Genomic DNA, 19,056 nt, shown 5'->3' on the forward strand with positions numbered 1-19,056 from the left:
CTCCATCCCGTGCCACCCTCTTCCCACAGGTAAGAGTCATCGATAATCAGGGTGCTCACCCTGCTTTCAGGACCTGTCACAGATCCTGACATCCTTAGGCTTTGCACCCCTCACCATTCCTCTTGAGCCAAGCTCTGTGCCATGCTTTGCTCTCCAGGGCCCTGCCCTAGCACCCTACCCTGAGGGCCAGCTAGACGAAGCGATGCACGGTCCCTACACCTATGTCCCCAAGTTGCCGGGAAAGGCAGGCTGCAAACACCGATGCCAGCCCCTGCAGGATGGCGCAGAGTCCTTCTGGGGAAGGGGGCGCAACTGGGGGCTCAGCTCGGGGGCAGAGCGCGCCAAGCCTCGGGCTAGGGGCGGGGCCTCACCTTCCGCCCCGAGAGCCTGCGGGAGGGAGGGGGAGAGGGAGGGGAGGGCCGGTGCCCGCAGAGTTTGCAGGCGTCCGCGGCTGGCGCTCGGGAGCCGGCCGGGGGCGCGGCTGGCGCGCAGCGGAGCGGCCGGCGCGGGGCGGCGGCGGGGACTGCGGAGGTGCGGCGGGGGCCGGGGCGGGCGGGCGGCGTCACCGGAGGCGGAGGGGGCGGAGCCGCGCTCGCAGCTGCTACCCGGGCCGCCGGGCCGAGACAGACGACACCCGAGCGCGGCCGGGCACGCTCTGCGCGCAGACACTCTGCAAACAATGCTGCGAGGCGCCCGGCTGGGCCGCGGGCGGCGAGGCCCAGGGAGCGCAGCCCCGAGGTGAGCTCGAGACGCCTTCTCCAAATTCTGCCTCTTTTTGTCTGGCAAACGTGGCCGCCGAGGGCAGCGCCGGGGGACGGCAGCTCGGGCGGTCGCCGGACAGGCGGCCCCGGGTGACAGGCGGCCCTTTGGGGAGGTGGAGCGTCCCGAGCCGCGTGCGCCCGGCCATGGACCCGAGGTGGAGGCACCCAGCCTCGGGGGCAGAGCTGCGGGAACGGTGCTTTCTATTCATTCCAGAATCGCGCTCTTTAAAACGGGGAAACTTTCCCTCGAGTTCTGGGAGGCTGGGGGCGCCCCGGGGGCTCCGACTGCCCCGCTGGCTTTTCTGGGCTTGCTGCTCCTTTGGGGGCAAGGGGCCCAAGCGGGCTTGGCGTGAAGACCTCCTTTCTAAGGCGGGAGTATTGTCAATGGAGCAGAGAGCGAGGGAGGGAGGCGGCCTGGGTTGCTGGGACCAAGATGGTTTGGGGGCTTCACGCACAGCAACGGTTTAGGTGCTGTCTTCTGGAAGTCTCAAGAGGAGCAGAGGTGGCGACCCTTCTCGAGAGAGGCTGAGCCCTTCCATACTCATGTGAGCACGTCCTTAACCTTTGCTTGTGGGGGTCCCCTTCCTCACTGGACACACACACGCACACACAGCCACACGCACACGCTCACACGTACAATAGGAGCCCTTTACTTTCCAGTCCTGCGAATGGGAATGGACGTGGCCGCTGTTCCCAGCCGGCAGGGCGGACACACTGAGTGTTCATTCCTCCCAGGTGCTGCTCAGCCAGCACAAGGCTTTGCAAAGCTGATAGCAGAAGCCCAAAGGTCTAGGGCTGGGTTTTGCAGTGCATTCTGGCTGGAGTCAGGTTCAAAGGCTTTATAGTTCACTGGTCTGAGCTGTCATTAATAAACCCTTACTCCTTCCCTGTTGGGTTGGGAAGCCGAGGTGGCCTGTGGATTCCACCGTTATTCACCTCTTTTGGGGTCCTGTGGAGGTTGAGATCCAATCCTCCTGATTTAGACCTTAGTTGGTGCAAAACCACCCCTCCCTCTGCTGAAATTAGTTTACACAGCAAAGAAAAAGTATGAATATTATTAGTTGACTTGTGTGTGTATATTAAGGTTGTCACTTTCCCTTTTCTTTGTGCTGAAAAGTCAGTGGACGGTGCTGAAATCTAGGCATCTCTATCCCATACACAATCTTCCTTTTTTCTTATGTTGCATGAATGCAATTGTATAAAGAGCTGTGTTTAGATGAAGGCTTGTTTTCTGGAAATGAGTCACTTAAGGGTAAGGTATAGCAACTTTTCAACAAGCATGAGGGATATTTTGAGTCAAAACACTCAGTTTTACAAATCTGTTCAGCCTGATTCTTTTTGAAATGGGCCTGGGGTGAGGGGTGGTTGTGGAGGAAACTGGGTGCACGAGTATCTGACAGCTTCAGCCTTGCAAATTGTATCCACAAGTCAAGCACAGAAGTTTGCAGAAGCAACTGCTAGCTATTTATTCACAGATTGGATCCAAAAGAGTGCTGAGAGTTTTTCAATCATTATTATCTTTTTAGTTTTACACTGTAGCCTCCCACTGAAATGAGGGAATTTGCATACTGTGGAGGGCCTGCCTCCCCCTCCGAGGTAAGGAATGTAGGCTGGGCAGTGCCATTGGCAGCTGTGCAGGACTGGCTGGCAGTACTGCTGCTTCTATTCCTTGAGTCGCTTGGGCTTGACACCATCTTTTCCTTAAAGCTAATAAAACTCAAAACTAATAGGAGATCATTCCAGACACAGAAACTCTCTAGATTTACAGAGAGGAGCATTTGTTGACTGGACATGGAAATATCCCCCACCTCCACCACTACACACACACACACACACACACACACACACACACACACCACCCCCCCCCACCCTCCCCCCCTACCTGACACTGAGAAACTAGCCCTAGGGGTATTACTGGCTAGGCTGTGATACTCAAGGTGCAAAGTTCAAAAGCACCTGCCACTCCAAGGGAGACCCATGGGGCTTTGTAAGCCTGACCGCTGTTAGACTCTGGGAAACTCACAGGGGCAGTTCTACGCAGTTTTATGGCATTGGCTCCATCGATGGTAGTGCATTTGTTTGTTGTTGTTGTTTTGAGTAGTCAAAGATAATGGGAAGCCCAAGATATCATTTTGTTCTCTTAGTCATCAACTCTTCCATAAAAACCATCTCGCTTTGGAGTATTTGCGCGGGAAAGCTTGTATTCAACGGTGGGAATTTGATGATACCCTGACGAGAAGTTCTGAAGGAAACTTCAGCACGATATTAACCCAGAGCCTCTCGGCACTCGCTGTGTAGGTGTGTGTGTTTCTGTGCATGTATGTGTGGTTGGCGGGTGCAGTGCAGGGGAGTCCAACACCAGCCATCCACCTCTAACAAGTCTGTGTCCTCAGAAGCCTGTTGCAGAGGAAATGAGAGGTGGCCACATTGAAAAATGCTTCTTTGTGACACTGTGTGACCCCCCAGGAAGTGGTTGGACGCCCACTCCCTGGGGCCAGCTTTAAGAGGTGCTGGCAGGAACTTGACAAGGCTGCACAGAGCTGCTTCCAAGCTCTCTTCCTCCATCCCACCCAGGGGCGTGGGAGTTTGTGCCTGCGGTCAAAGCAGACCTGGTTGTCTTCTCTGTGGCTTTACAACTATCTGCTATAGAGGAAAGGACCCCCTTCTTGTCCTGGGACAGTGATGGGGATATTTGCCCTGTTGAAGACTAAAATGTTGCTTCTACTTTTTTCCCTGTCCCCAAAATTTGACAGCAAGGGTTCTGGCTTTCCAAGGATTGAAATTGTAGAAGCAACTGTTGAAGTCTAATGGCAAAAAGAAGTCTGCTACTTATGTGTATTGGGTGGTGGAGGAGAAAAAAATTAATCAGTAATCATCTTTAAAGAGAGGGGCCTAAGAGATCCTAAATATGATTGTACACACACACACACACACACACACACACACACACACACACAAAACCACCTCTTTCCAAGTCAATGGCAACCGTGTAGGTTCCTTAGTAGAACTGCTGCAGAGGATTTTCTTGACTACAATCTTTATAGATGTAGATCAACAGGCCTTTCTTCCCTGGTGCCACTAGGTGGTTTTGAACCACCAACCTTTAGATTCATAGTCAAGTTCAAAATGTTTGTGCTATCCACAGACCTGGGTGACTTCTGTTTGCACCATGTTCATTTAGCTTAAAGAACCAGCAGACGTCACTGTTAACTTTGGAGGGGAAAGAGGTAAATTTAGCTTTAACATTTGTTGACTAAGCACCTCCATCTGGGAGTGTGGGAGACAAGGATGAGAGCATTTCCCACAGAGATCTGGAATGATCTCTGGGGCTTCTGGCTCTTCCCACCTGGTGTGTCTTGTTGATAGTTTAGAGAGCATCAACCTCAAGCAATTTCTCACGGGAGGGAAATGGAGAGCAAACCCTAAGGCAAAACCCACCTTACTTAATGAGAATCAGCTCTTAGATTCTTAGAAGATTTTTCTCAGGAGCACTCCCCTTCTGGAAAGGGAAGAAGAGCAGCGAGCAGCCCTCAGAGAAGAAGGCGAGTTATTCTGTATGATGAAGGGCGTGATGAGGGCCTGCTACAAGACTGGCTACTCTTCTCAGACACAGAAAAGTCTTTGTATCTCGGTTGTCGGGTGCTGTCAAGAGGATTCCAGCGCACAGTGACCCCATGTGCTGGAGGGGAAGGGCCGGAGGAAACTTCCTCATTACAGAAACAGATCGCCAGGAGCCGCCGAGTGGGTTCAGCCTTCCAACCTTGGGGTGAGCAGCTCAGCTTTGAACCACGTGTCCACAGGGTCCCTTCTCTCTACCGAGAGCACCAAACCATGCAGCAGCAGCCACAGAAACCAAGCAAACCCTTCCGTGGGTTTTAACCAACACCTGATCACTGCATCTGCACTGTAAAACGGGGATAGCCGTTTGCTCCTCGTGGGCTGTTGTTATGCAGGTTAATTAGAGAATGCCCTTCTCGCTGGTAATTTTATAAGGTCAGTGCAAATCACACTCAGCTGGCTTTAACAAATGACTGTATTTGCTCACAATTTAGGATATAAATCTCATTGGGAGGCACTGCTGAAGGTCCGTGGTTTGAAACCGCCAGGCACTTTGAGGGAGAAAGATGAGGCTCTCTCCTCCCATAGAGAGCTGCAGTTTCAGAAGCCCACAGGGGCACTTCTACCCTGTCCGGCAGGGTGGTTGTGGGTCAGTGAGTTGAGCGTGACATCTGAATCCTGAGAGCTAGAGCTTGGATGCTAGCAAGACGACCACTCTCCCTGTCAGCTCTGGAGGAGGGGTCTCCTCGCTTCAGCTTCTGCTTCCTGCTTCCTTTCAGATCTCCGTGTCTTGACATTGCTTTTACCCCATCTTTTCTTGGCCTAATGTGCTCCTTTTGTCTTTTGTAAGAGATTGGTTCAAGACACACCCTACACTCATTGATTCTTTCTCATTCCCATTAACAGAGAGTTCATTTCTAAATGGGATTATAACCCCAGGCAGAAAACCGAAATTACAAACCTGTGGTCATCCAGGGGATTCCAACTCATGGTGACCCTACAGGACGGACTAGAATTTCCTTACATGGTTTCCAAGGCAGTTCTGGTTTTGTTTATGTTTTGTAATGGAAGCAGAGTGCTACATCTTTTGTCCTGTTGAGAGGCTTAGAGGTTAGGATTGACAGAAAACAATTTTTTTTTAACTTTGGAAACCAATCCATCCCATTCCACCATTTGTCCCTCTCTCTGCCCCATCACCCACTTACGTACTTGCCACACGCAAACCCATTCACCCCATCACGCCATCTCAGTGGTCTTCAAGCCCCAGATTCCATCTTCTGAGTCATCAATCAAATGAGGGTGAGACTTGAGGAATATCTATCCTGGGCAGAATTCTTCCTTATCTATGAACCTGTGACACAGACTGCAAGGTCTCTACTTCCAAAGTCCACTGCTGGAACCGGTGCCAGGGAAACCATTCCCATGGCAAAGGGAAGAAAGGACAGGAGAAGAAGGAACAGCAGGGACCACACAAATCAAACCCGACCCACTGTCCTTGAGTCACTTCGGACTCCTAGAGCCCGTGGAGGGCAGAGTAGAACTGCCCCATGGAGCTTTCCAGAACGGCAGCAGAGATGCAAGCCCCAAACCCAGCAGAACGCATTACTGTCGCACCCAAGGCTTGAGAATAAGCCTGTGTTCTCTATGACTGGTGTCCCAGTGGGTTAAACAGTGAGCTTCACCATCAGATGGAAGGTTCGAACAAGCCAGTAGCCACTCATTGGGGGGGGGGGGGGAGATGAGGCTGTGGGCTCTTGTAAAGATTAAAGATCTCAAGGCCCTTTCAGAGGGATTGGAATGCAAAGCTGAAGCCTGGGGCTAAGGGACCTCCACCCAGAATCCAGAAACCCACTGTTCTGAGTTGATTCTGACTCACATAAAGGGTTTCTGAGATTGTAAATTGTTATGGGAACAGACAGCCTCTTTTTTTCTCGGCTGGTGGGTTTGGACCCCTGATGTGTCGTTTATCTGCCCAAAGCCTAACTAACCCACAGCGCCATCACAGGGGTCCTGTGCTTTTACCCCTGCTCAGTCTGTGAGTCAATGCCACCTACAGGACAGGCAAGAACTGCCCCTGTGAGTTTCTGAGACTGACTTCACTGGAGTAGAAATCCCTGTCTTTCTCCTGTGGTTTCCAACTGCTGACCTTGCAGATCGCAGCCCAACTCCTGACCATGACGTCAAATCTTTCCAGTTTCTACCCGTGTCCCAATTCTGAAAATGTGTCCACATTTTAGCTGTCTGTGGGCAGAGTGATTTCTCGTTGCCCTGCTAACCTCGGAGTCGTTCGAAACCACCAGCTGCTCCTCGGGAGAAAGAGGAGGCTTTCTATTCCCACAGGGGCCGCTCTACCCTGTCCTGCAGGGTCGCTAGGACCAGGTCGTTATGGACTAGGTGCCACCAAGGGTTAGAGCAGCGCCCACTCTTCTGGTGCCAAGTGCAGTCGTAGTTAACTAGTGATGCTGTAACAAAAACATTAAAAATGGGTAGTTTTAACCAACAAAGGTATTTTCTGCCTCTTTAGAGGGCTCCCAGTCTGAGTTCACCAGCTCCAGGGAAGTCTTTCTGTGTGTTGGCTCTGAAGCAAGGTTCTGGTCTCTTCTAGCTTTATTTCCTGCTTCCTTGGAGAATCCCATGTATTTTTTGGCATCAAACTATCTTACCCTGTCTCTCCTTGCGGACTCTGCTTGTTTGTTTAATCACTACGAGCTGGGATCCACTCCGAGGCACCAGGTAGGGTTGTGGTTTGGGTGGTGCAAATGATCTATTCTCCCCTTTTTTGAAAGCAACCTGTCCCGAGGCAGTGAACTCAGTCTGGCAGCCACCTCTCCAGTGTAATCAGCAGGAGAGCTGCGTGACTGTGACTTCTCTCTCTTGGGTTAGGTTAGTGATGAGCAGCTAAGGGAACCACCGGAGCTTCGGGTTCCCCATAGGCACTTCGGAAGAAAGGTCCGGCGATCTGAGAATCCAGCCTCCGAAATCTCCCCAGAGTGCAGTTCCACGGTGGTGCCCACGGCGTCACCAGGAGGCGAGCTCAGCTGTTTGTTCTGTTCTCTCCCTCTTGGACCACAAAGGTGTGGAGAGCATGCCTTTCTTTTCTTTCTCATCTGCTGAGCCCCTTGGCCTGCTGCATGAACTTTTTGACCTTGCGAAGCACAGGGTTAAATAACATATTCAGCAAGGGGGTGAATTCCCAAGATGCCAGACCTCCAGAACAGATTCCTCTGTGGGGAACAGGCCCCCACTACACCTCTCCCCTTGCTCCACACATTCCAGCCTCCTCCTGGTCAGAAGGAGGAATTACAGTGCTGCTGCCGGGCTCCCCTCTGCTGAGCTTGCCCGCAGAAAAACTGTAGATTTTCCCTGGGTAGGCACCATTCTTACTTGCTTTCCTGCTTTGCAGCTCTCGTTTCAGGGGGTAGGGGTGGGAGGAACAGGCAAAGAGTGTGAGCACAAGGTGTGGGCTTGTCTTTTCCCTGTGCCCTGGATTTTAGGGAGTGGGATGTTTCTGTGCTCTGTCTGTGCTCAGGGACCGGGACTGTGTTTGGTATTTACAGCCTCTGATAAGACCACACAACTGGCCAGTGACTAAGGGTGGAGGCATCAGACGCTATGGAATAATGAATGAAGGAAATTTGCCACTCCCAGATCACACTGCCCCCCTCCTTGGTAGTGCGCCCATCCTCTGACTGTGGAGCTCACTAATCAGACAAGCTCTCTGCTTTTTCCAGGAAGCTCCACTGTGACCGCCCTCTGCCAAGCTCACAGCAGAGAGCCTGGCGCAAGATGAACCCCACTGTCCACGCAAGATTCACGAGACCATCCCACTGAACCCCGAGAGCCTGAAGATGTCTGCCTGCAGTGACTTTGTGGAGCACATCTGGAAGCCCGGGTCCTGCAAGAACTGCTTCTGCCTGCGGAGTGACCACCAGCTGGTGGCTGGCCGTCCCCAGCCCAGAGCAGGCAGCCTGCCCGCCCCGCCCCGCCTGCCCCCCAGGCCGGAGAACTGCCGCCTGGAAGATGAGGGTGTGAACGTGAACGGCTTGCCCTACTCCAAACCCACCATCGCCGTGAAGCCCACCATGATGAGCTCTGACCCCTCTGATGTGTGGGCAGAGGGCGGTGTGAGTGCGGAAGTCTCACAGGTGAGGCTGACTAACCCGTGTGGTATTTTTACAGGGGCTGTTCCTGTCGGAACGCTTGGGCTTGGTGACTGGCTGGCAGCCAGGGGGCTGTTAGAGCAGGAATCCTGCCCAGTGGCTCCCCGTCAGCTCCCCCTGAGGTCCCCTGTCCCTGATTGCTGGGGTTTTGACACCCCCTGCCCTCTTTTCTCTGTCCCTGTGGGCGAATTAATCCAGTCCATTAATCCAGCCCAGCAATGTTTAATCCTGTATAAGGACTGACCAAAATAGAGCTATTAATAAGAAACAAAAAAGTGGAGCTTTTAAAAATAGTTTTATTATAAAAATGTGCGCGTGTGTGTTGAATGAGAAGGCTTCACAACATTTATGAAAGAATGGAATTAATAAATGACATTTCCCTATGAAGTTTTAAAGCCCCTCTATCATTTTCCAATTCAACACATTTTACATTTCAGTGGTCCTCGATTATATTCATCTGGTGGTGCAATGATCCCCACTGGTAGCTTCCAAATGATTAACCCACCACTAACAAGCCCTGGGCCCCTCAGCAAAGACTCCCCCCACTCCGGTCTTCATCCATGTGTCGCTATCACATAAGTGGGAGTGCACAGCATTTGTTCTTTCATGACTGACTGCGTGTCTTCATGCTCATCCATGCTGTGTCATATGTGCCTATATCTATGTAGATACATAACGTTCTATTGCATGCATTTACCATATTGTGCTTATCCATCACCTACTAACAGACATCTAGTTGTTTCTACTTTTGGGCTCTTGTGAACAGTGCTGCAGTGGACGTCAGTGTGTTTTTTGAAATTAACTTGACATTGTGTGTACAGGTATAAGAAGTAGTAATTATATAACGACCCCTATGTGTGCCTCAATATTTTACTACCTCGCAAACAATCCTGTTTCCTCACCGCCACCCCCCACTGCCCCTCTGCAACACTTTTAAAGCAAATCCCTGCCATTGAATCATTTAGTATGATCTTTTATCAGACTACGAACCATTGAATAACCGCAATACCATTATCACGCTTTAAAATGTTAACTCCTTGGTCGTGTTGGGTGCCCAGCCAGGGTTCATAGTTCGCATTTTGAAGCTTAAATTTTACCAGCTTTGATCCAGATCTGTTACATCTCCAGACACATGGGGCAGGGCTGCTGAAGGCTGCAGCCTTTAGGCATGTCTAGGACATGTCCTGAGAACAATTGGTACCTGTTTAACCTCCTCAGCCATTGTGATGAGTGAATCAGGAAGGGTGTGTGTGTGTGTGTGTGTGTGTGTGTGTAGGAGAGAGAGAGAGAGAGAGAGAACACAAAGGCCAGTTTCAAGTCAGTGGAGTCTTCATTGAGGAGAGACGGTCACTGTGGCTGAGATGTCCCCAGGAGGGCTGTGTCCCAGCATGAGTGCTGCACTTCCCTAAGCTGGTTCATGCCATTCCCCGGGCCATTCTGGCTACCCTCAGCCTTCAAAGACCTAAGCCAGGGCCACTTCAGTCCAGACTCGGAAAAGAGCCAGAATCGGGTCCTATTTGGAGGCCACTTCTCAAAGCCAGGCGGGTGAAGGGGCCACTTGAGAAGAAAGGAGGAAGAGGGCAGTGATAACAAGCCATACCCCTCTCTCCCAGTGCTCAGCTTACCCGGCCTCTTATGCCGGCTAGTCACCACCTGTCACAGGGATCGAGAGCAGCCCTTGGCATGGCTTGAAGCTATGCTGTGACCTGCTCAGAAGCCTGCCCTCACCCTCCTGCCCCTGGCCCTCCCCGGCCCTAATGGCTCTTTAAAAGCGCTTATACCTCTGGTCCCTTCAGGATTGTGCAAGAGGCTCTCTGCCTGGTCATTGGCTAGAGAAGGAGCTTGCAAGCAAAAAGCAAAATTAAACCCCCTGTTTTCAACATCCATAGGAGGACAGAATCTCACATGGAAGTTGGGAGACAGACTGCAAAAATTCTCATTTCGATTTAAAAAAAAATTTTTTTCTCGCCCTACCTCAGAGACCCGAGCCAAAAGAATGGCAGGTCACCGGTGGGAAGTGCAGCTCAGTATCTGGGCAGAGGAGCCTGCTCACTGGGTGTGCTCAGTGATGACAAGGCTTGTGGGGAGATCAGAGGGTGGGTGTGCTGGAGAGCTGGACTGATAAGCCGCCGCCACTGCCTTCCTCCAATGCACGTCCGGAGGTGGAGTGCAGTGCCCGGCACCCCCCGCCTTCCCTGGTCCTCGCTAGCCAAGGCTCTGAATGTCTTTTCACCTTGGGCCCCTAGGTCATCTGGAGACGGGTGCCCAGCAAGCTCCCCCTCCCGAAGCAGGACGATGCGTCCAGAGCGTATCTGAGCAGCTTCCGCGGTGCCCCGAAGCTCGGGGGACCCTCGTCCCCCACCGATGGCAGCTCCCGGTGCCCTCCTGCATACGCCATGGCTGGCCAGCCCCGGGGAGAGAGGAACCTGGCCTTCCACCCTGCAAGTTTTGCCGGCGACAAGGGTAGGCGAGAGGGCCAACCCACCTTTCCTTTCCAAGAGCTGACTGCCACTCAGGAGAGCTTCCGCCAGAAACTGGCCACCTTTGCGGAAATGGCATCCGGCTGTGCCAAGGGCCCTGGGTCCTTCTCCTCTCCGCAGCCCCTGAGAGGGTCGCTGCCCTCGGAGGACGGCAGTGACCACGGGTGCTCACCCTCGGGGGACAGTGAAGGGGGAGAGTACTGCTCCATCCTGGACTGCTGCCCTGTGGCCAAGGACTCCTCACAGGCTGAAGGGGCCAGACGCAGACACGCTGGAGGGGACAGCTCGCCCGCATCCTGGGACCCGACAGTGTGTGCTGGGCCCCCTGACGATGACAAGCGGGTGTTGGGCTTCCCCAGGGCATGCTGTGCCCAGGACCCAGCAGGGCACCCATCTCGCCTGGGGCCCAAGAAGCCCTCCCTGACCTCAGAAGCCGCCAGCTCTTCGGATGGCATTTCCTGTGGGAGCAGCAGCAGTGGAGCCAGCAGCCCCTTTGCCCCCCATTTGGAGAGCGATTATTGTTCCCTTATAAAGGAACCTGTGTCCAAGAAGCCGCCGGACGCTGGCTGCCACGGGCTGAACTCTAGCGGATGCATGGGGCTGACTGCAGAGACCCAGCCCCCAGACCCGTCTAGGGAGGCTGTGCAGCCGGAACCCATCTATGCGGAGAGCGCCAAGAGGAAGAAGCCGGGCCCTGTGCCTTCCAGACCCCAGGCCAAGGCAGAGCAGACAGCACCTGCCCAGGGCCAGGGCCAGGGCCGGACAGGTAGCGCTTGGGCCCCCAAAGCATGTGTCTGGGGCCAGGACAGGGAAAGCCCAGACGTGGGCAACCAGGTGGCGGCCACCATCACCGTCATGGCAGCCCACCCAGAAGAGGACCACCGGACCATCTGCCTCAGCAGCCCCGACTCGGCGGTGGGGGTGCAGTGGCCCCGCGGTCCTGTGAGCCAGGACTCAGAGGCGGCCGATGAGGAGCCGGGGCTGAGCTCCCGGGGAAGCCATCCTCACGACGGAGCTGAGCACGCGCCCAAGGGGAGGCCCGCCATCCCCCCGAAGCTGTCCAAGAGTAGCCCTGGGGGGTCCCCTGTGTCTTCATCCACCTCCCCGCTGGCCGACCTCAGCGAGGGCAGTGCGGGCAGCGGCGTGGGGCCCCAGCCTTCCTCCAGAGCCCCCGCTGAACCCAGTTCTTCCTGCCGAGCAAATGGTGTCACCGCCAACGACCCTGCCCGGGGCCTGCCCGCCACCTGCACCCCCGCCACCGCCGCCCTGGACCAGAGGAGACCCAGGTACCAGACGGGAGCCTGGAGTCGCCAGTGCCGCATCGAAGAGGAGGAGGAGGTGGAGGCGGAACTGAGTCAAGGCTGGAATGGGGAACTGGAGAACGGCGCCATTGCCACTGGGGACTTGGCCCACTCCTCCACCTGGCACCGGCTCTACCCCGCCGACGGCGCCGCCAGGCAGGGTGGCATGAGCAAATCGGCCTCTTTCGCCTTCGAGTTCCCCAAGGACAGAAGCGGAATGGAGACGTTTTCACCGCCGCCGCCGCCTCCGAAGTCCCGGTGAGTACCCTTGTCGATGTCAGAATCGGGGCTTGAAGGAGAAATCGGTGTCCTGCAGGCGATTCCGGAGACCTGCGAGGCCTTGGGGTCTTCAGGTGTGGCACAGTAGCGCCGTGTGTGTCAGAGTGAAAACCCTGTTGGATTTTGAATGGCTCTTTTATGTTTTTTTCCCCCCAAGTATGTTGCCAGCTCTTTCTTCTGAGGCGCCCTGGGGAGATGCAATCCATTAGCCTTTCAATTAGCGCCTATCAGTGGTTACCTGCACCCTAAGCACCCGCATCTGGCCAAGGCCCCTGGTGCTTGTCCTTCAATTTCAGGGAAAGGAGTCAAGTGCGGCCCACAGAGAGCATGCCCAGTTGTTCCCACCTTCAGTGCCTCATTTGGGACTGTCTGCTAAGTAGCCAGCCCTTCCAAGGAGCACTGCCAAGCTCTAGTGGATTTGTTTGTTTGTTTGCTTGTTTGTTTGTTTAAGGGGCTCATATTTGTAAAATCTGGTTCTGTTTCCCCCATTGTTCCCAAGAGTCTTCAGCATGCTATCTCAAAGAAACCCTGAAAATGTCCATTGATGCAGACATGAAAAGTAGGGCTCACCAAAGTTGTGCAGCAGGGTTTGGGGAGGCAGAGAGACAGAGACGCCACCGGGCAACGACCACTGTGTGCTTAGCAAACTCAGTTAAAGCGACCACACACCAGGATGCCAATGAGGCCTTGAGGTCAAGAGACAGAGGGTAAGAGTCTGCACATGGTTGGCGGTCCTCAGATGTGGTTTCATTAATTAATATCATTCGAGCATGCTGAACTGCGCCGCTTTCCTGTTCCGGCCTGCTCCTTTAACATACCTGCAGAGGTGCGAGGTGGTGGAAAGCTATTGATCTGCACGTGGAATTTAAATTCTGGAAAGAAAATGTTTTCCTGATTAGAGCAAAACTGATACCTGTAAGTGAAAGGAGAAACCTGCTGTTTTTCAAGAAAGAAAACAAAGTGACAGTATTTCAGAACAGACTTTCTCTAGTCCTGTCCTTTCCAGGGGGTGCTGTTTCAGCTGAGGTGCCTCCGGTTGCTGTTAGAAGCAAGAGGATTGCCCACAAAGGGAAGCATCTGGGGCACTTGACTTTGAACATCAAGGCTGGCCCAGGCTGTGGTGGGATGATCTAACGGGGCACCCCCGCCCCCACCCAGCCTCCTCCCTCTGTTCTCCTGTCACGTGGTTGCCTGCTGTGCTCTGTGCCCTGTGCACAGTCCACATTCTCCAGATCCTCAGGTGATCACAGACGGGCTTTGGCCCCGGTGTTGACTCCCGGGATGAATGATGGCCCCACAGCTGTGAAGCGCTCTCCTTTCTAAGGCACTTACTATGGACCAGGCAGGAATCCAGGAGCATTGGATCTGTTAACTCTGCCACCAGGGGATAGCAATTACTATGACTATTTTAGGGACAAAAAAGCTGAGACAGAAAGCTGAAGCTACCTGCCTAAGACTGCAGCGCCTGTACCCTTGAACACACCACACACACACCACCAGGCCAAGGCCGGGGAGCGAGCACAGTGCCCGACTGCCTCAGGCCTAGGTAACCTGGGAAACCAGTAAACCATGCCCTGGGGCTGAATCTGACGTGTGTGTGTGTGTGTGTGTGTGTGTGTGTGTGAGAGAGAGAGAGAGAGAGAGAGAGAGAGAGAGAGAGAGAGAGAGAGAGAGAGAGAGATAGAGAGAGAGAGAGAGGCGGGCTAGGACTGTGCTTACCCCATTCGAGTGGTTAAAATTGCAGATTTTTTTCGGAGGTAGAAGGCTAGGCTTTTTTCCCAGTGGACTCAACCCTCCAACCCTTTTGGTTAGCCACTGAGCACATTAACCATTGGCGCCAGAAGTGGCAGGCTCGGCTCTCAGAAAACGAAGCCCAGGTACCATCTGTCTGGCTTAAGTTGAGGAAGCCACTTATTGTGACTGAGCTTCCAGGTGATTCTTCGCTAAACCGAGATGCTGGTAACAAAGCGTCCGTCCATCCTGTTGCTGAGGTGGACACTGTAGCTATCATGTAAGCAAAACCACCAGCACCCTTCATGGTGGCAGTGCCGCCCCCACCCTACCTAGAGGAGCCGCCCTGGCCCAATCGCAATGACATCACCTGATTCTAAGATAAGTAACTGAAACATTTTTGTGTAAAAATCATAGGGCTTGTAGAAATCCCAGTAACCATAGCAACATGACTCAGATAGGGTTTTAATTAGCATCTGGATTGAGATCAGACTTTCTTAAATCCAGTTTGTTATGATAAAATCATTGGATTATGTACAGCCCAAACCAGGTGGAAAGCCCATAGGTTCTGGCCTGTAGAAAAAAAAAAATTCAAGAACCCCCACCCCTAGGGGGAAAAAACGATAAAAAGTTCTTATTTCCAAGACTAGGGAGAAAAAGAAAATATCATGAACTAGCTTACGGGAACAACGAAAGAGAAAAGTGCATCTAGTGCTATTTATTTAAAATAAACCAAACTAGTTTATATTTTCATTACTAGTATATATTTTCATTCTGGGCAGATATTCAAGCAGTGCTGACTGTCCCATGAATCTTCACGTCTCCCTGTGAGAGGAGATAAGGCAGACTTGGGACCCTGCGTTGACTTCATACTGGAACTGGGTCTATACTCCATTCCTCTGGGATCGTTGCCAACAGCCTCAAAGTCTTCACACCAAGGGCGCTGGCAAATCAGAATGTTAATGACATGCAGCCCGCGGCTGAAATGGTACCAATGCTGCTCTTACACTGGCAGTTATAGCAGGGCTGGTGCCAGGTATCCAAGATGGAAAATGGCTGGCCGCTCTTCAAATGATGTGCAAGGATAACTTGATTTCTTTGCATGGGCCTCTCTGTTAAGTGGGTCCTGTTTCTATTGGCCAGTCTCCCCATGAGCAAAGGGAATAGCTCATTGTGTGCGCTAGATGCACTCCCTGTTTAAGGCAAGACTGTGTTACTTTCAGGGCTTCTAACAGGGCTATCCCAGCTGCCCCTCTGCTGAGAGCTGAGAATTCTCATTCCCACCCCATCTACGCCAAATCAGAATCTACCTGGGGTCTAAATGAATCACCTAGGGATCTTGGTAAAATGTGTATTCTGATCCAATATAGGTGGGGTGGAAAAGACAAATTCCCAGTAGCAAGTCAAACCAAATGAACTGGTCCAAAGCCCTGGTTACTTTCCATTCACCCACAGTGGAGAGAGCATTTCTCTGCTTTCTTCGGCCAGTAGGGAAGAGCAGAGAACACATCTGTCTAGGTGGCCTCTCACCCTGTTTTATAAAAGTGTTTCAGACCAAGAGGAAAGAACTAGGTGAGGAGCACGACTTCACTTCCCTGTTGAGGATGTTCGGCCGTGGCTTGTCGGCTTGCTTGCAGTGCTGTCCTCTGTAATCTCCCATGCACGTTCCCGAGGCACCTCTGCCTGCGTGCTGTGTAGGACAGACTCTCAACTGACATTTTATGCCTGAACACCTCTTCACTGAGCGTCTTGAAGTGCATACCTAGCCCCTCCCACCCCCGGGCAGGTAAGGCGGAGGTCTATGCCCCACGCCCATACTCACCCTCCCACCTATTCAGCTACTCAGAATGATGGCCCCACTAAATCTGTGGGTCACCCTGCCCCAGTGTAAAGGAGAGTGGTCGGCTAATATTGCTGGTTACAGAATTTAAAGACTTCAGGAAAGAAGTGCACTTCGTAAGGTGAATGTCACATTCAAGACTTAATGTGAGGAACAATGCTTGGAGAAAAGTTAGGATACAAAAGAATAAAATGTATTTCTGCCTCTTTTTGGTAGATTCAATCCTGGTTTCATGTGACATATAATATTTTAGTTACCAGAGCTGTTGGCTGGTTCAGACACGTGTTTCACAAAGAAACCACAGTTTGGGGTGATTCTCCCACATTCAGATGTGAAATCAGAGGGGCGTAAGCGAGGAAAGAACACCAGTTTATGTGCTGGTCTGACTCCATGAAATGAGACTAATCAAACCTATCCCTAAGAAAATGAGAGTTACTTTTGTTCTAAAGTTATTGGCGTTGTTAGGTGCTTTTGAGTCAGTTCTGACTCGTAGTGACCCTGCGTCGCACAGAGCCAACACGCCATCCGGTTCCAGTCTAACAGTGATTAGTGAGGCTTCAGCCCGTTGTTGCAGCCACTGTGTCGATCCGTTTCATTGTGGGGCTTCCTCGTTTTCACTGGCTTGCTAGTTTACCAAGTGTGAAGTTCTTTAGAGCCTGGCTCCTTGTGATAGCATGTGATAACCTGTCCAAAGTACAGGAGACCATCCTTGCTTCCAAGGAGTATTCTGACTGTGTTTCTTCTGAGATAGATTTATTTATTCTTCTAACAGCCCCTGATATACTTGACCAACACCACGATTCAAAGACCTTAATTCTTCTTTGGTCTTCCTTATTCATTTTTCAGCTTTTGCACACCTCTGAAGGGATTGAAAATACCATGACTTGGGTCAGGCACACTTTAATCCTCAAAGTGACATCTTTGTTTTTTAACAATTTTAAGGGGTCTTTTACAGGAGCCCTGGTGGCATTGTGGTTTCACATCGGACTGCAATCTGCATGGTTGGCAGTTCGAAACCACCAGCAGCTCCATGGAAGAAAGACTGGGCTTTTCACCCCCATAAATAGTTACAATCTCAAAAACCCACCTGGGGTCAGTGTGAGTCAGCATTGACTCCCTGGCAGTGAGTTGGGTTGGTTTTTGCAGCACCAGGAACCCTGGTGGATCAGTGGGTTAAGTGATGAGCTGCTAATCATGAGGTTGGCAGTTCAGACCCACACTACACGGGAGCTAGCTGCAGCTGTCTACTCCTGTAAAGATGCCTAGCCTCTGAGACCCTGTGGATGGATCAGTTCTAGTCTGTTCTCGGCGTTCTGTGTAGTTGGAATAGCTGCACAGCAGTGGGTAGGTTTGTAGCAGGTTTACCCAATAGAATAATACATCCTTTGATTTCCTTGGCTATGGATTGTGGATCCAAGTTAAATCAAATCTCCATCAATGTCAGTATGTTCTCCATTTATCGAGAAGTTGCTTATCAGTCCAGATGGGAGAGATTTTGTTTCCATGTCAAGGTGTAACCCATCCTGAAGGCTATCATCTTCGAGTTCTCTTCCTTTCAGCAAGCCAGTTTGTGTCATCCTAGTTTATTATCACATGTTGTTAATCATCTTCCTTCAGCCCCGTGCCACATGCGCATCCATCCGACAGCAGCAGCGTCTTCCAACCTGCAGGCCTCGTCTTCTGGCACTGTGTCAGACAGTGTTTGGCTATTTATAATGTTTTCCCTGGATGCTTTTTTTCTTTAGAAGTGGATCTACCAAGTCGGGAAGTCCTTCTCTGAAAGGCCAGCAGAATAGTTCACAGCATTACATTAACACCCAAACCCCCACAATATGACAGACAAACTGACAGAGAATTGGAGTGGTCGTCTAAAGTTTTCACTAGCTCTAATTTGTAATCCAATTAATTATAACTTTTATAATTACATTTTATTTATGCTATTATGATTAATTTAGTTTTTAACTAAATGCAATTTGTGTACTTATACTTTTTGCTATGTCCCCCTTATCCTAAGAGGATTTAAGAGACAGTGAGTGTAAGCCTGCTCTTTAACTTTGACACATTCTGACTTCGTTTTCTCCCTCCATCTGTGCTTCTCATCAGATGAGCTGATTCGTGTCATAGGCGGGCCTTTTTCTGTCCACAGACATGGCCACTCTCTGAACCAGAGAAACGAAGAGGATTTTACTCTGCGTCCTCTCCTTCAACACAGCCTCTCAGCACGAGCACCCGCAATGGGAATAGGATGAGTGTGCGGGTGTTTTTGTCTCCATAATCCGTAGCCGATCTAATTAGTGTTCTAAATGCGCTATTCTTGAGGCGCATAATGCTATAATTTCAGTGAGTAGACAAATATCAGTAGAAAACCCCACCTCTCTTGATGTCTTAATGCCTTTCAGGTTGTCAGTTTGAAAATCACTATTTGTTCTAGAAAGCACATTATCCATATAGAGGATCTTCTCTGTATTTTGCCTTTTTGATGAAACGCAAGTCAGCTGGAAATCAAGATGGCCCAGGAGAAGGTGACTAGTGGGCGGGCTTCAAGGGGAGAGAGTACTGCCCCTCATCCCTGACCCCCCCGACACGCAGAGTGTGGCACAGAACAAGCATACCAACAATGCAAGCTTACTTTCTGCCCCATGCCAGCGGCAAATTGTTAGTTGGCCTCTTAGCATGAGTGTGTGGCAAGCACCTGGTTGTACATCTAATGATACCATGAGCAGAGGGCATTGAAGTGGGCTCCTCTCTGCCTGGTTTGTAATTAAACAGGCAACAAAACAAACACTTAGTTAAAAAGGAAAATGTTTGTGGAAAAATGATATATATAAAATTTTAAGGCCATCTCTACATTTTTTAGCATATTATTTTTGACTAAAGCTAGAGATCAGAGAACCTTTGAGCTTGCCAGATATTTATAACAACTTAATTTATAATAGACTCTTGCTA

At 51.4% G+C, this 19,056-nt stretch overlaps 1 protein-coding gene across 1 annotated transcript in view; it reads left to right on the plus strand.

Annotated features, from left to right (window-relative positions):
• The first annotated feature begins 596 nt into the window (after positions 1–596).
• Positions 597–19,056, plus strand: part of PRAG1 (PEAK1 related, kinase-activating pseudokinase 1) — a 63,877-nt gene continuing 45,417 nt past the window's right edge. Inside the window, exons 1-3 of the mRNA XM_075556743.1 lie at positions 597–738; positions 8,051–8,464; positions 10,726–12,518. Of these exons, the coding sequence (XP_075412858.1) occupies positions 8,168–8,464; positions 10,726–12,518 (2,090 nt within the window). The 5' untranslated portion in view covers positions 597–738; positions 8,051–8,167. The remainder of the gene's footprint in view (positions 739–8,050; positions 8,465–10,725; positions 12,519–19,056) is intronic.

This window comes from Tenrec ecaudatus, chromosome 8 (genome assembly GCF_050624435.1).
Source record: "Tenrec ecaudatus isolate mTenEca1 chromosome 8, mTenEca1.hap1, whole genome shotgun sequence".
NCBI classification, from domain to species: Eukaryota; Metazoa; Chordata; class Mammalia; order Afrosoricida; family Tenrecidae; genus Tenrec; species Tenrec ecaudatus.